This window comes from Camarhynchus parvulus, chromosome 8 (genome assembly GCF_901933205.1).
Source record: "Camarhynchus parvulus chromosome 8, STF_HiC, whole genome shotgun sequence".
Lineage (NCBI taxonomy): Eukaryota > Metazoa > Chordata > Aves > Passeriformes > Thraupidae > Camarhynchus > Camarhynchus parvulus.
This window is the reverse complement of record NC_044578.1, coordinates 13,890,791-13,908,262: the sequence shown is the minus strand read 5'-3', so window position 1 is coordinate 13,908,262 and position 17,472 is coordinate 13,890,791. Positions and strand designations below refer to the sequence as shown.

Below are 17,472 nucleotides of genomic sequence, written 5' to 3'. Positions count from 1 at the left end.
CACCTTACATTGTGATGATGTGGCTCTTGTTTGCTTTTCTAGTCTAAACTGTACCTAGCATCTGTGACTTTGGGCACTAATGAAGGAATGAGCATACCAAACGTCTCTATAGGTTCCCCAAGGGTTTGCAGGAACATTCACCCACACAGATGAGATGATGAAGAGAGGAAAGAAAGAGAAGAAGAAAAAAAAGTTTTATGCATTTCCACAACAAACACATAGAAAACACAAATACATTCCACCCTTTCCCCTCCCCACTCAAGAACAGACCCTGCAATAAACCAGCCCTTTCCCACACAGACAGAATGACTCATGTTAAATCACAGAATGTTTGAGCAAAGAAAGAAAAAAAATCACCAAAGGCAGCTAAAATCAGTATGAAAAAAAGATGATGCATCACAGAAATAACCACAGCTTAGAAAACTTCAGGAGATCAAGTTGGCATCTTTAATTATTAAGCTATTCCAAGACATACACATCCACGGAACTGTTGCTAACAATAGTGTATCTATCTTCATCACAGCATGCTGGATCACAATAAAACCTGTAATCGGGTGATCTTCCCACTACTTAGCACTTTGTTCCAGAAGACAGCATGTGTGAATTGCATGGCATGTGGTAGATAGCAAAGAAGTGGCAAGCAGTCTCCAAAAAAAAAAAAAAAATCTCAATCGGATTTCAGCCCTATTACCCAATAACAGCAACTGGAGAAGTCTAAACTGCACAGCTGAAGTTACTGTATGCAAAGTGGAATGTACACAGGGATCTGGTACGGACACCATATGAGCATGATTTAATTTGGTAAGGCTGTCAGAAAAAAGGAGCTAAGCATATGGATATACAGGTTCCCATAAACACTGAAGAGGAAGGATCACTTGTCTGTGGCTGAGCAAAGGGAAGATGAGAGTGGGGCAAGGAGGGTATGCACAGACCGGCAGCAAACAATGCTCAGACTGGGTTTGCTGGTACAGTGGAAGGTGGAGTGCAGGAGGCTGAAAGCAAAGTAGGAGGAGCTGCTGCTCAAGAAAGGAAGGTACTAGAAGGAGACAGCAAAGCACAGGTAACAGCACCAGCACAACAAGGACCACAGCAGAAACAACTGAACATGGCAGGAAGGACACCAGCTGGAAGCAGAGAGGATGCACCCACCAGCTGTCCAGGGATCAGGCAAGCACAAACACACAGCACAAACCCAGCCCTTTGTGACCAGCATGAGCAAGCCTTGGCAGGAGAGGCAGGTTCTATGCAGTGCAAACACCCAAAGCAGGACATCTGGTGAAATTCAGAAGGTGGGAAGAAATAGAATAATGGCCAAGGACCACAAGTGAATGACTTGAAGCAGTCTTTCTTCTGCCTGCTCTGGTTCACCTTAGTCAGAAGCAGTGCTACAACCACCACAACACAAGGCCTCAGCCACTCCCTTGCATATGACAGGAGCCTTGTGGAGAGCTGTACTTGGAAGCAAGGCAACAGGAGGATAAGCAGGAAAGTCTGCTAGAACAGTGTTCTAAGGGAAGAGGAACCCAACATCCAGAGGTTCCTAAGTAATGCCAGCATAGGAGGAATTAAAGAAAACCCCAAGCAAACCAACCAACAAAACCCAAATAAATGAAACAACTCTGCTACATGCAAAACAGAAACACCCCTGAGCCCACCCCAAAGAAGGGATTGGTCTCTATTAGTATATTCACACAGTTCACAATATGTTTGCTTCTTTTACTGATCGTTTCCATGAAAAGTTAACATGCTTATAAAAACATTGTTAACTAAGGGTATGAGTACTGTAATGAATACTTTGACCTAAAACACAGTTTAAGGGCAAGTGAATCAGAAGCAAGTTCCTGAAAAAAAATCAAGAGGGTGAGGACCTCTCAGTTGCAGGATTGCAATGACAGCAGAGGGAAAGGGGTCACAGATGGAGCAGTCCTGAGAGTTACCATGAGTTACTCTGCCTTTCTCCCACCTCCCACATGCACAGTATTTGTTATTCTCAATCACATCTCCCACAAGAGCCAGCAAGCCAGGAATTTTTTTTGTAAGGGGGAAAAAAAAGTATTTGGCTAGGATTCACAGCAAGAAAGCAAGAACTAAACTGATTAAGACTAAACACTGGGCACCACTACAAACCCCCATCTGCTGTGCTAAATGCCAATCTCTGTCTGGTATTTAAAATGCCCTTTATCAAAATACAATTCAAATTTTCTTCCAAAACTGTAATATAATCATTTGAAGTCTGGAGTTAAATGGGCTATTTAATTAAATCATTTAATGGAAAAATGAATATGTATGAAGAGACTGTGGTAAATGTATATGTATATTTCATTTTTATAAAAAGAGTATTTATAGCCTTAAACTTTATCAAGATGTATATAGATATTATCTCAGTGAATCCTGTGGTTATGGTACCATATTTCAGATGCAAGTAAGAAGCTTCTGATTCTGGTTCTAAGTCCCATTCTTACACCATTAACCTGTTGTCTAAATTTTTAAATATTTCTCTTTTGATTAGCAGGAATAACATTAAAAGGCTCAAAATAAAGTTTCTCTGCCCTGGCAAGTGTTTCAAAATGAACACAGCTAAGTGTTAAGTATTATTATACACTCAGATGAAGCAGTGTGAGCACCAGTTAACCATTTAATAGCTGGAAAACACTTCAAAGCACAAACTAAAATGTATCACTGAAACAGACTGTCAACAAAACCAAAACAATTTGTTTCTCACAATATGAAAATGGTGGGTGAAAAAAGTCCGGGTGATACAAGCCTGGTTGAGGGCAAGTCCACCTTGTTGGAACACTGCAGTGAGCACAGGCACCGGCTCTCTCGTGAAGAGCTGACCAGCAAGGAGTCTGCCTTGTTTCTGCCAAGGCTAGATCAATGAACTGCATCCACTGAATGTCTCATTTATCATTTATCTCATTTTGACTTCATATTTCTCTTTAAACACTAATTATGGTAAACACAGGTGGTGCAGAGCAAACCAACTTACCAGCTGAAATGGGTAAGAACCTTGCTTCAGTTAAAAATCCAAACCAAACCAAATCAACCCAATCCAAACCAAACAACCAAAAACCCAAAATCCAACACTCCCCAGAAATAAAGAGCCAAACACATAGAGCAGTTCTGAAAGAGCCCATTTGCTGAAATACAAAACCAGATAGTTCCTAGTAGCTACATGATCATGTAAGAATTATGTATCTACTAATTAGTCGATTAACTGAATTAAGCTTGCTGTTCACTGAATATAAGCTTACTATTAAAATGGAAGCCCTAATTATCTAACTGTACACTGTAAACTTTTCTATAGAATAGTGGAAAGAAAGGAGAAGAAATGGGAAAAGAGAGAGGCATGGAAAAAAGGGAGACAAACAGGAAAAAACAGTAAATTAAGACCAATTACAGCTGTTGTGCCTAAAAACTAGAAGAAGGCACTAGAATCTGATCTTTGTAGGAGCACATTCAGGAGTTAATTTAAAGTGTGCAGCAATTGTAAAATACAAATTGATCTTATCCATTACAACTCAATTTTCAAACACAGGCAAAAATCTTATTTTAATCCTGTGCATGATTTTCATGTTTTGAGCAAAACAGTATTTTGTGGATTTCATAAAAGCAAAGTTAAAACAGTTAAGAGCTCTGTAAAGAACCCAGTTCACCACTTTTCTTGGCTGGCTACACAGCAACAGCCTGTACAAGAGATGTGACAGATTAAGACACATCAGAACAGGAGCCAGGTTTTCAGCCATCAGAGATAACACTGATCTTTGTTGAATTCTGAGCAGTAGATACTCTACTGGACACAACTGCCACAGTCAGACTGACTTCCTTCTAATTTTATTATAGACAATATAATTAATTTCATTTTCAAATCCAATGCTCAGTCTTTCTCCCTTGATCTTTTCTTAAATACTGCTTCAAAGGTGGTAAACCCTGATAGTGCCAAAAAATATAACAGGGGTACTCTGGGGAGATAGAACCAAACCCAAATAACAGTCACTTATGACATGAATCCCCGAAATTTTGTTTAACCCCCCACCCAAGATGTATAATGTAAATCAGTAAAGTCAAATGTATAATGCAAAGCAGTAGTTTCAGTCACAAACACAATCAAATCTTGTACTAGCACGGCTCAGTAGAGTTGTACATGCATCCATGACCCAGTTGAATCATTTTCCACAAAAAAATATACATGAGATAAAGCTCCACTTTCTTAATCTAAAAGATTAAGCGCCTCCTGACCCAATGTTAATCAAAATTTACAAACACATACTTTAATAAGCAACTTCTCTCTCAACAGAAGATAAATGCCAAAAGCACCATAGCAGCTAACCAAAACTTATGATCCAACCTAGGATCTATTATTCAAATCCTGAAGTAATAATGATATGCAAGACTTCCTCAATGCTGACAAGTAGAATATCTTCATCTGAGCATCCACGTATAGGATGTGACAAAGCCTCCTGCAGATTCCTGGTGGCTGAGACCTGTTCCACCCCAACTTTAGGTATTTTGGTCCTTCAGGCTGCCACCCCTCTTTATTACCCAAGCTTCCCTTTCAAATTAAAGAGCTATTAGCAAGCTTTTGCTGATGGATTAGAGTTGAGGTTTTTGTTTTAATTCTCTAAATGGATCAGTTAGAACTAGCATTCAATTAGTTCTGGAATATATTAAAACTAGGCTTTGCCTTAATGAAAGGAGTCTCACTCATACCTTCTTCCCGTCCTTGAAACATTAATTGAAGGAGATGACACATTTGTAAATCTGCTTCCTCTCTTGCAACAATCCATGTGATTTGAGGCTTTAAAGTCCAAGAAATAGCAGTTTGGTTTGTTAGGCTACAGTTCAGTGTTCAGTATGGGCTGGAAAAACCCCCACATCAGTCCTGTCCTCCCACAGTTACTCACTCCTGCATTTCTCTAATGCCCTTCCTTGAAAGAGCAAAAGCATTCTTGTGTCTGACTGCAAAACAGGTCAGGGATCCACCCCAGACTAAAAAGTAATGGGCAGAAGGCAGGGAATGAGCAGAGAAGCAGCTCCCTCTTCTCTTCTCATGAATGTTTCTCCCGAGGTGAGTGGGCAAATATGGGGGACAGAACTGCTCCTTTTCTGAAAGGTTATCAGCTTGTGCTACCATGACAGAACCATGAACACATCACCCTGGACTGCTGAAAAGGCTTCTGAGAAATAATTCTAAATTCAAGTTATTGGTTTTCAATTATTGTATTGAATAATTCCATTATTCAATATAATTCCATTATTCAATACAATAATGCATATATTGAATTATGTGTTTAATACAATTACTTTCAAATGCAGTACATAACACTCTCCATTTAAAAAATTTGTTCATACAGAAAAAAAATCTATGTGAAGAATCCTAACATGTAACTGAAGAATCTTAAGATGTAATATACTCAATTGTCATACACTGAGGTACTTGGTAGGCAATCAGGAATTATGCTGCAGCTGTGCAGTACCATCCCCTATAGTTGTGGTTGAACTTAATCCAGCAAATAATCTAAAATGTTACAACTATCACAGGACCTGTAGTGTAAAAGACCACATTCCTGCGTGAAATATAACAGGTATTAACAATACAACAAAGAAAGCTGAAAATTGTGTGACAATTGTCAAAATTCAAACATTTTTTGTTCCTGCAGTACATATATTTCCATGGTTACCATGTGGGGAGAAAAAAAAGAATACAGTTTAAGAATGAGTTCCAAGAACAACATCTTCTAGGGCACTACTATGAAGTATTTTGTAAATGTATCACATTTTTGAGTAAAGGTTTTTAGCAAATTCTAGTAGTTAATACAAATTCACAAATTAATCAGATTTTCCTCTTACAGTCAAAACCACTTACCAAGAAAAATGTTTTCAGCACCTGCTGCAGATTCCCTCTAGTTAAGCTCTCTGCACCATTAAGATTCTGGCCAATGGGTCAGCACCCACCTCCCTCTCCATATCACTGCCCCACATTTCCTCTTTGCAGCAGTTCAGTGACTACAAAGGATAACATACTGCCATGCAGCTATCCCTAAGACCAGGCTTTATGGCTAGACTATTATCAACAGTAAACATAAATCATAACAGTAAGCAGGTAGTTGATCTTATCTGCATATTTACTAACGAATTCCCTGCAAGCAGGGAATAATACCACACACACTCCTGCACAAATACCCCTTCCTTTTAAAAGAAACCTTTAGAAGCTTTACTCAACTATCTTCTTCCTTATACTCCAAGCTAAAAAACTGCAGGGGCTGTTCACTGTATGGATGCATTTCAAAAGTTACTTGAGAAGATAAACTATTTTGTTGCTTTTTTCTTTCTTTTCAAATATTTAATACAAGGCACAAAAATAATAGTAGATGCACCAATCTTGGTCTATGGGTACTCATGTAAGCCCACTTCCCACAAGCTATCTTGTTCCAGCCCTTGCATTAGTAAAACTCCACAAAAATTCTCATATAGATACTTTGGGATCAGCAAGACATCTTCACAGCTGTAAATCAGCAAAATAGATCTTCATCTCCTCACAAGATCTGAGCTTCTGACACATTGCTGCACTGACATAGCTCCTGCAGAACATGCTTTCAATAGTTACAGGAAAGGGTTGCCTGCAGTAACCAGCCAAGCAGGAGAAGTTCATTTATACCCTTAAATAGCAGAGACTGGCTTCCTGAATAAGGAAGTCTTATGTAAATAAACGCATTTCACAATTCAACACACTGGGTGAATAACAAGTTTTTGTTTGTCTCAGGATTAAGGCAAGTAAAAAGCAGGTAAGAATGCTTATTATCCATTCTGATAAAGAATGAGATTTTAGAGAGAAACTGGGTAAATTCATCACTTATTTGGCATAGAGGCATGCATAAAACTTGCATAGAACTGAACTGCAAATCCTGAAAAAAAAAAGCTGAAGAAATTAAACCACATTAATTCTTAATGGGCTGGGGTATCTGTCAGCAGCTAAAGATGAATAAAGAAAAAACCACCAAAAACATTGTGCAAGTTACAAAACTACCCGTAAGAACCTCCACAATTGAAGCTGGGAAACTTCTGTGAACTTTGGCCTACAACAGCATGACTAACAGAAACTCTCAGAATAACGAGCAACAAATATATAAACAATTTGAGATGTTAACTAAAAACGAGGGCAAAAACCAAATCTTTCTGATAAAAAAATATACATAAGTAATGTAATGGTGACTAAAGTCAGAGTTCAAGATTACAACATACCAAATACCCTTTCCTTTGGAAGAAGTCTCAATTCTGTTACTCTCATTTTTTGCTTCTACCCCAAACCAAGCACTGTGAGGGACTGTTCGCTTTGTGGATGTATTTTATGAATTATGTAAATGCAGCAGCCTTTGTCTTGTCTTTTTCAAATATTTTGTACAAGAATTAGAATAAAACACAAACCCAAGTTAACACCCAAGAAACTGCTGTAGTTTGCTGTCAGAGGGTAATGGGTAACAGTAGGTAATTTTTGAAAAGAAGAAAGCATTAGACCCATGAGACACACATAGGAAGATACGTGGTTCTGGCACCCAGAAATTCCATGGCATCCTTCCATTTTTTACAATCTTTCGAGCAGTGGGGAAAATCAATTGCTGCTTATTGTCCCTTGCTGTTAGAAATGTTCTCAGTGCACATAACCAATATATTTATACTCCCTCCCTTCACCCTTCACTCCTTACACATGCCTATGCTCTAGTGTGCACAAAACTGGGCAATATTTCAGCAGAGTGCATCAGTGTGGCTCACGCCCTTTCCATGTACTGCTCCATCTGTCTCCATACACATCTGTATTTTAAATGCAAATGTCTGTATCACCAATTACCTCTATTTGCAGTATTGGAAAGTAGTAGCCCAATCATGTTATTAGTGACACTTCCAAATTTTAAGCCTATTCTTAGTGAAACAGAAGATTTAGCAGACTATACCTTTCACCCCTGGGAGCTGGGGCTATTAGTTACTTGACCTTACAGTTTTATCTGTTCAAGCTGTTCAAAACAAAAGTCTAACTCCAAAGAAACAGAAAACCACCTTTTCCTTTGAGTCTTTCTAGAAAACAAAAAATCTAAGCATATAACCAGACCTTTTCTGGGGAGGGAAAAAAAAGGAACAAATAAAAGGGGAAAAAATTAGCCACTTGTACTTGCAATTGAAGAAAATACATATTTTTTTCATCAAGGTTTCACTTGTATCTTGGCCGTCTTTCATAAGGAAAGCATCTGATTTTATCCGCTGACAGGGTGTAATGTAACACTGCTGCAGTGAAGCCAGCCACAAAAATGCATTGAAAAGCATAAGTGGTTTAAATAGGGAAATGTTTACAGCAAAGACTTAAACTTGATGGAGCAGGAGATAGTTGCCTTTCCCTTGTCAAAATTAGACTAATTTATAGGTATTTTTGATTGGGAATCAACACCTGTTAAAAGTTGTTCCTATTTATTTCTATGTTTTAATGGAACTGGGAGCCTGCATGTCAAGATGAATAAAATCTACAAATGCAAATTGCAGAATAAACCCCCAGGGGAAAGAAAAAATCCCCAACCCTAAGAAGAACCACCAGCCCCCCAAAAACCCCCACCACTAAACAAACAAAAAACCAACATAATTGTTGAGGTTACAAACAACTGTAACCTCTTTCTCACCTAGCCTGTGTGAAATTTATTCCTTTGTGACTCATAAATCATAAGAGAATATCCAAACAAAACCCCAAAACTCAGAATTCACAGAGCTGACTTCCACAATTCTCAATTCCTATGGAGGCTATGACCTAACTGTAAGAGAAACAGAGGAAAAGGTGATGGAAAAGCCAGCCTGGTACCGGCTGGTGAAAAGTGGAGACTTTCTGACCCCAGGAGAGACCTCTCCATGAGCAGAGGAGGTGGCTGTGACATGGAGGAAATGCAGAGGCTGTCGCTTCCCCCCTCCCCCGAGGCTGAGCGGGGGCAGGTGGTGCCGGGGACGCCGGGACGCCATCGTGTCCCTGCGGGGCAATGTGGCCACAGCAGGTCCATGCTGTGCTCCCACCTGCCAGCATCCCTGCAGGGATGTGGGGAGCACACACCCGGGGCTGGGACAGCACTCTCAGGGACAGCCTGCATTTGGGTTTATTCAAACAGCCATGAATGATGCTGTGCCACAAATCTCCATCGTGCAGGTACAAAGTACTGAAACACTGCCTTAATAACTGCATCGGTTTTGACATTTGTACTTTGTACACCCAGGAAATGACAGCCACACTTTCCATTCTGGGGAAGATGACCTCAACACATTTGTATGAGATAAGTATAGATAAGCTGATATTAGGTAAGGCAGTGGGATAACTCCTCCCTGCCATGCACACAAATGAAATCTTTGTAAAAATGGTCCTTTAAATTTGTAGCATTAAGCAAAACCACACAGACACACATGCACACAAACACCCCACATACGTGATTAACTGCTCTTTCTTTTCAAAAAACCTCTGTCTCAAGTCATTTTCCAAAGCTCCAGACTATCTGTTTGAAACAAAAAGGCATCACTCCGGAAACTAGCATATTTGGGCTTTTTGAAAACAATTTGCACAGGATATATTTTTCTAAGAAAACAGATTTACAGTCTATATATTGAAAAAAATAACTTTCAATAATATTACAAGTAAGACTATAGCACTTCATAACCCCATTATATTCGAAGTACATTATAATAACGAGTCACAGTGGTTTTGGAAAGTAAATACCTGCCTGATAAGTTTACTAGATCTATTGCAGTATCTCATTTCAAATGAGACTCCCCTCCCTTACTTCCATGAATGACCTCAACTATTTTGCCATCCCAGCATTTGGAAGACTAAAATAATAGCAGAATAAGCTGGTTCAGATGAAAAACAAAAGCCCGTTTAGATTTTTCAGGTGATGATTACCATAATTTCAGAAGGCCTTTCTGATTTGTAAAAATTCACAGAAAATAATTTACTATGAGTAACACAGAAAATTAAGTGAAGAGATGTATATATTCAATTACAAAATTGTCCAAATCAGGTATTTCTAAAAGAAAGCTTTAAAATAATATTTAAAACACTAAATACCAGTCATGCAAAGCAAACTGTTTAATAAAAAACTGCAAATCTTTGAGACTAATAATTTTACATAGAAACCCACAGCGAGTCGATTACAAAAACAAAGAAATCAGCAGCCGATGCAGCTCTGCAGACAAGAAAGGGAAAGCTGGTAGATTTTCCCTGATTGTGAAGACAGAACAAAAAACGTGTCAAAAGGAAATAGAAAAGACTTACCATTCATGCTGAAGAGCTAGTTTTCAGAAACATATTGCTCCAAATATTAATCCAACAGTTGATGAAATATGTTAATCTCTACCAAATCAGTGCTTCAATCTCTAAATACACTTACACACTAACCAGAAAGAGAGCACACAGAATCCAGAGAGCTGCTCTTCCTTATGAGCTCCTTGTGATGCAAAAAACTACAAAGCACGAGATACCAGTAGGATATCAAAATCAATATTCAGGACACAGGTATTTGGTTTTGCTCATTAACTACTACTGTTCTGACCAATGCTACCTATTCATGTCTAAAGCAACTCAAAATGGCAGGGGAAAAAAGCATGCAAACACCAGGAGGGTTTAAGATGTTCTCAATTATATCAAGCACTGGTTGTTTCCATGGCAACCTTAGACCAGAATTATCTGTTGACTTGTACCCAACTAGTAGTTATTCTAAAGCTTTAAGCAATTCATACAGTATGCTCTGTACATTATTTCATATTTAACATGTGTTTTTCTCTCTCTACACACATATACAAGTAACTATTCAGCTAAATCTCTAGAAATCATTCTACTGTGTTTGGAAGTATACTGGTATTATTTTGAATCAGAGATCAAATTATATTCTTTTGATTGTTTATCTCGCATCCACTTTCAATTTAGAGACTATGAAGACGGCAGATGCACTAGTGGTGACCCTTCTGACCATTTCAGGTATCCAAGTTGTTGATATTCTTATGCAGATTTGGAAAACACTTTTATTGGTTCAAGAATATAAGACACACTGATCTTACTGTCTCTACATTCAAAATCAAGCATCCTTGTTCTCCTTTCCTTTCGCATTTCAGTTTTTGAAAGAGCTACATGCAACTAAGAAAACAAAGCAAAAACCAAAATGTAGGTTCCATACAGTTGCAAGTGGTCACAGTCAAGACTTCTAAACAAAGAATGAAATGCATCATTCTGAAGGCTCCCATCACGTCCCTTTCACCCTTAGGCAGTGCAGCACAACTGACCAGGTCACCAGTTCAGGCTGTACCATCACATGTGTGCTCAGTCAACTTTTTAAAACATATTTCAAGGCCTGTGGTGCCCTGAGTCACCTCTGCCCTACTGGACTCTGAGGACATTACAAAACACATTAACTTCATGCATCAACCAAGTATCCAAGGCAAGTCGGAGAAACTGTACACTTTATATATCAAAATAACAAAGCAAAGATGTTAAGTTTCAAACCCAACCACTGAAAATCCCCAAAGGCCATAGACCACATGGTAATTCATTCAAATCATAACACTGACAACAGTAACTGACAACCAAAGTCCACCCAAACAAGCAGCAGCTCCTTCCCCTTCAGCAACCCCAGAGCTTCTGCAGAAACCGCTTGTAAAAAAACAGAGCTGCTACTGTATTTCATTACACCAGAAGATACAAATACATTCACTTCCTTTTCAAATGGATTCTAGCTGAAGCCTAAAACAACAAAAACTCTGAGAAGTTGCTTTGCAGTTTTTTTTCCAGGAGTTAGAATGTTTTTGTCTTGAATTTCAAGAGTAATTCATGCTGTCTGCTACGTAGTTTCACCTTAAACTTTACACTAATGTTTTTAAGTTCCAGTGATATAGGCAGAATAATTGGGAATACTCAAATATCCTTCCAAGACAAACACCAGCATGTTTCTCAAACACTGCTTATTCAATAAACTATCTGGGAAATTAATCTACAAGCTTAATTCAGTGACTCTAGGCAATTCTATGACATTGCACTCTTGGATATAAAATCCCCCCACAACAAAACAAAACGACCCCCAACCAAAATGAAATTAACAAAACCAACCAAAATGAAATTAACAAAAAACCCCAAACACCTTGTTTCTCTTTCATGTTTTACAAACTATTTTCAGTGATGATGTATTTTTCTGAAGATCTAATTAGAAGTCAGGAGTAGACAGAAACACTTCCTCCACTGTACTCCTTTTCTTCTCTATCAGTCTGACTTCAGTGGTAGCAAAATGAGAACCTTTAAATGTGAACTCAGTTCATGAGTACCTACAGTAATTTATATTATTACTTTTTAAAAATAATCTAGAGATTGAAGGTAGAGTTTCAGGATGAAGATTCAGAATTTCATCCCAAAACCAAAGCTACATAGTCACCCACCATTTAGTTACCAGCTCAACAACTTCAGCTCAGAAAACTGCATGCAACTGTTCTGCTTAATTACAACTTAAAATAGCACAGAACAGTCATTTTCACCATGTTTATCAAGAGACACAACAGTCCATTTCCTCATCAAACATGTCACACTAGGAAGCCTGCCTTATGAAGAGGGGAAGAAAGTAGAAACTTGTACAAAACAGGTCGCAATTTGTGAGTGTCAGTAGGTCATTACCATGGGTTTTTTCATGTTATATAAACAAAAATGCTTCAGTGTTTTTTTTTTCCAAACAGCTATTTACATAAAAAAGACCTTCTACATAAACACAAGTATGTGCCTATTTTTACCAAGCTGAAAATATTATGGAGAAGTGAAAGCCCAGAATTTATGCACTTTCATCATTTATCTTCCCAACAAAACGAGTCAATTCTTTCCTGTCTCATTTGGGAGACCTAGATTTAATCTATTTTAGATCACTGCATTAACACCTTTTTGTTTCCATGTTTACGGCTTATGCTCTGAGAATAGATTCACTACCTACTCATAAAATAATTTAAATTTCAAGTAAGAAGTATAAATGCTGATTTTCTTCATGGCAATACTGTGATGCTGAGAATTTCCAACATGGCCTATCTTCAACTGAAATAATTGTGCTATCTCAAATCCATCAATGAATCTGAAATTTGGAACGAAATTATCATAAATTACCATATTGTAACATTTTAAAATGAGTATTTAACCAGAGACAAGAATTGCTTTGCAAAATACTACACAGCTTTAAAATTAAAAAGAAAATCAAATGTCAATTTATTTAGATTGTGACTTTTTGAAATCTTTTTCATTGCTCAAAATACAACCATGAAAAATTTTAATCCATACAAATAATACTATAAACTGTTCACTAATTAAGAAATTAAAGCTAATCAGCATTCCCACACTAAGTTAATATGTAATAGTTAAAATCAAACTCAATTTTATATTGTTTACCGCTATATAGACCATTTCTGATGTATATATCCCTTAAAATAAAACTATGAATAATGAAAATCCCTTTAATTAGAATTTTAATCTGCACAGCAATGTCTGCCTATTTTGAAGTTTAAATATTCTAGTCTTTAGTTAGAGTCTTCTACATCTGCTGAACTCACTGATTTAATTTGAAAATAAGTAATTTAGAAGTAAGAACTGGAGTGGGGGCTTGCCAAAACAAGTCAACTGTGCTCTGAAAGAAAAAGGAATGCATGATAAATTTTCCTGCCAGCCACCAGTCCATGAACCAGCCCCCATCTTCCCCCTGCCTGATGCAATATGCTCTTCTTCCCATTAATAACTTCAGGTCACGAATTACAAAAGTGCCCCGGAACCTATCACACATCAGTGTTCACACTTCATTCACGAGGCAAACTGAAGAGCAGCCACCTATAAAAGAAACAAACCCCTCCCCACACTTACTTGATGCATCCCACTGGACAGTGTACTCAGAGCACTGCTGGCTCTCATTTTCCAGAGCCGCTCTCTGCTCATGCGCACCATTCTTGGAGTGCCTATGGAAGAGGCGGTTAGCAAACCCTTCCAGTCTCTGCAGCGCCGTGGCCGTGCCCTGGCTGCAAGGGACCTCCTTGTGCCCTGCCATCTACACACACCAGGGACTCACAACAGCATAAGAGAAGACATTTAAAGGGAGCTGGACGCCCCAGCGCCACTCAGAGCTATGCATGTGCCGAGCTTCCTGCCTGCAGTGTTTGCTAACCACGACTCTCTTCTACTTCCTGTTAAGAAAAGCTCTATGATGTACTGAGCTCTATGATGTACTGGCTTATACAGTGAAAAGTTTCTTTTCATGTACATTGAAAAGTGTTTTGTTTTTTAAAAAACAAACAAGCAATAATTTTGCTAGTATGTGTTCTCATAGCTTTTTAATGCATTACACTTCATACTTTATTATGTTAGAGTACTACAAACAACCCGTCTAGAAGATCAGAAAGTAGATAGGCATTTTTTTCATTTACCACAACCACACGTGAAAAAAACCAAAAGTAACTATTCTGCAGTTCCTCCCCTGTTTTTAAGATGGAGTACCACATCATCACAGCAAACATAACCAGCTGGAATCTAATCTTTAGTAATCTCATGCTTTCAACTAATCAACTTCCTAAGCAAGGAAGTTACTGAACAAACTTATTTTATTACTGGAGGAAGAAAAACCTTTTTATTTTCCTCTGTGGATAAAATCAGTGAAGAAGTTGAATTCTATTGCACATTTAAACACAACTGCATTATACTTTTTCAAACTGGGTTCTACTTATTCTGCGAATGAACCAAACACATTTAAATTTTGCTGATAAGATTTCATTCTTTCACAAGAAATCTTAGTATTTTCAACTGTGGAGTAAGTCTAGAAAGTGTAACTTTTAATGGCACAAAATATAAGGAAAAGAAACTGAAAGCTGTATTTAACACTATAATTATTTGCAAATTATGTAATTTTGCATGCTTACAATGGGTAATACTAAATATTCGTTTTTGTGAAAATGGAAACACATCTATTTCTGCACATCTACAATGTGTCTTTTTAAAACTTTAGGCTATTCTTAAGAAAGATTGAAATATGTTTTCCACAATCTGTCTCCTGTCTTACAGTCAACACGTGTTAAAGACATACCTCTCATTTTTCACCACCATACTTCTCACTGCATAGTTTTCAAATGTCAGCAGATACCCACCCTTGGACATTATATAACCATTTCATAACAGCCCTGTGCCTCAGAAAAAAACCCTCATGCTGACAAACTGCCCATGACAGTGATAAAACAATAAAAATGCCAACAGACAGATTTTACAAATTTGGCTACATTCTTCCTCATGAGCACTGCTACACTTGTGATTGGCCTCAGCCAGCACAACCCATTACATTTCTAGACTCTACACAAAGCCCAGGAATGCCCTGTGCTTGCAGGCTCCAGATACTCTGGAAATGTAACTTCTTTCTCCAGTCCCTGGTCAAAATTTGGAACCAACTGTCGAAATGCCTACATTCTGCACAGCCATCTGCTAATTCGGGTAATCATCAGCTATCGCAGAGGTGCTCAGGCTGCTCCTCCATCAGGGTCTGGTGCTGTGACCTTCTCTGGATGCCACCTCATGCCTTCCAGCCTTTCACCTGCTCTGTTCCAAGACCAATTATGACATCCACAACATCCCATTGGTTCAAGGCTCTGCTGCCAGAAACAAGAGGTAGCAAAGATCATGAGGATGTGTTGGCCTTACCAGGGCTCACAAATAGGCAGAGGGGATATATTCCATGCCATATATAACCCAACACTTCAAAACAGAGTAAGGCCATGCTATTCCCACACAACAGTATAAAAATTATTTAAGACAACACCAAGATGCTTATTCCATGCAAGGTGATCTTTCTGGAGCTGAAGAGCCTCTCTGGAATTGTGCAGATGTGCTCCCCCTGCAGCTCACCACAAGTCCTTGGGCACTGAGTGATTCTTTCCAAGAGACTCATATTTTCTCTAACCTTGGCTGTTTTCTCCAGGAAACAAAGCTCCCTGGTATGATGGCGTGCTTATCCTGTCTCTCTGCTCTCCCATGGTTCTGTGCTGTTACACTACTGTTGTCTTATCTTTCACACAGGTCTTCAACTAAAACATTTTGTTTCCCTGATCTGAAAGACAGTAATTTACAAAATTCACATTACTTAAGTTCCAGTCTGCCAGCCATGTCTAGTCCATGGAGAGATGTGGAAACTGCCACAGAACAACTCTGCCCATCAAAATTCAGGGCTCTTCATGCACCCAAATGCCTAGCCTGGACATTTGAGGCAGGGGCCAAAATAAGAATCATCAATACCCATACTCTGACATCACAGAAGTAAGTGGTTTAAATGAAAACATGTTACCAAAAAGGAATTCTTAGAAAAAATCCTAAGAGAAAGCCCGAATTTGCCAGAATTTTATGAACTACTGCCAGTGTACGGTTACAGAAGTTTCTGCACACATAAAACATGAAAAGAAAGTGCTGGTCACGTTTTCACAGATAGTAATACACTTTCCTAATCTAGGAAATTCTTGGCATTGATTGGCAGTGCCCAATGACAGTACAAAAAGCTACCATACAGACTCACATCTCATATGGCTTTCAATGTCTTCAAATGAAGTCCATGATTTTTAAAGATGGAACTTCCTATTTCCATTTACTTAATCTTTCATCTTATTGACACGCTGATCTTCCAATTAATTATTACATCAAGTAAATTATATCCTATATAGGAAGAACAGAATGCAAGAGAGAATCTGAAATTCCTGTTCTGTAAGAGATAAACTTCCAATTTCTTGCAGCCAAAGTCAACACCGAAATGTTGATTTTCTTTAGAAACTTTATTTTTGCTATCTTCCGACCACCAAATCTTGGCAAAACTTAAAAACACATTCAAAAACTCAGAGCAGTAACATTCAACAAGTAACATAAAACTGAGACATTCAACTCTGAATTTGAACATTGCATGTGCAAATTCTGATATTTTGATAAAGAGTATTTCAGCAAAAATGCTCCCACAATTTTACAAAAAGCAACATCATGATGTGTTAGCCTAAGGACAAAGGCTAACACAGTGGTCCTCTAAGCTGATAAAGGCAACAAAGCCATTTACACTTTTCCTGATGGCAACCTATTGGTTGGGCAGATTTCCCAGGGGCTGATGCCCTGTGGCATGTTACAAGACACAGCCACAGATCTTCCAGCTCCTTGCTGAAAAAAAATCTACCAGGTACCTACATGGACAATTTATTTTTAATAATCTCTGCTAAAACAATATTTCTCAATTTCTAAGAAGAAACTGTACTGTACCAGTCAAGCCTTAAAAATGAAGGATTAAGAATCAGAGAAAACTCTCCTCAAAGGACCCAGATGGTTGAGTAACAGCATATTACCATGTGTTGTAACTTTACTTGGAAATCGTTTGAAATATTTTTAAAGGATAATGTGTGCATTTTTCTATATTCAGGCAAAGCAGGACTGTACAAATAACA

The 17,472-nt window shown here is 38.2% G+C and overlaps 1 protein-coding gene across 5 annotated transcripts in view; it reads right to left on the bottom strand.

The window, feature by feature from the left end:
* Positions 1 to 17,472, bottom strand: part of PRKACB (protein kinase cAMP-activated catalytic subunit beta) — a 66,634-nt gene that overhangs the window by 20,595 nt on the left and 28,567 nt on the right. Inside the window, exon 1 of one of the 5 annotated variants that reach the window (XM_030953830.1) lies at positions 13,889 to 15,343. The exons of 2 other annotated variants lie outside the window; for them this stretch is intronic. In XM_030953830.1, the coding sequence (XP_030809690.1) occupies positions 13,889 to 14,069 (181 nt within the window). In that variant the 5' untranslated portion in view covers positions 14,070 to 15,343. Of the gene's footprint in view, positions 1 to 97; positions 153 to 10,291; positions 11,810 to 13,888; positions 15,344 to 17,472 lie in introns of those variants that run through there. 2 more of the 5 variants (XM_030953829.1, XM_030953828.1) reach the window with 2 other exon arrangements.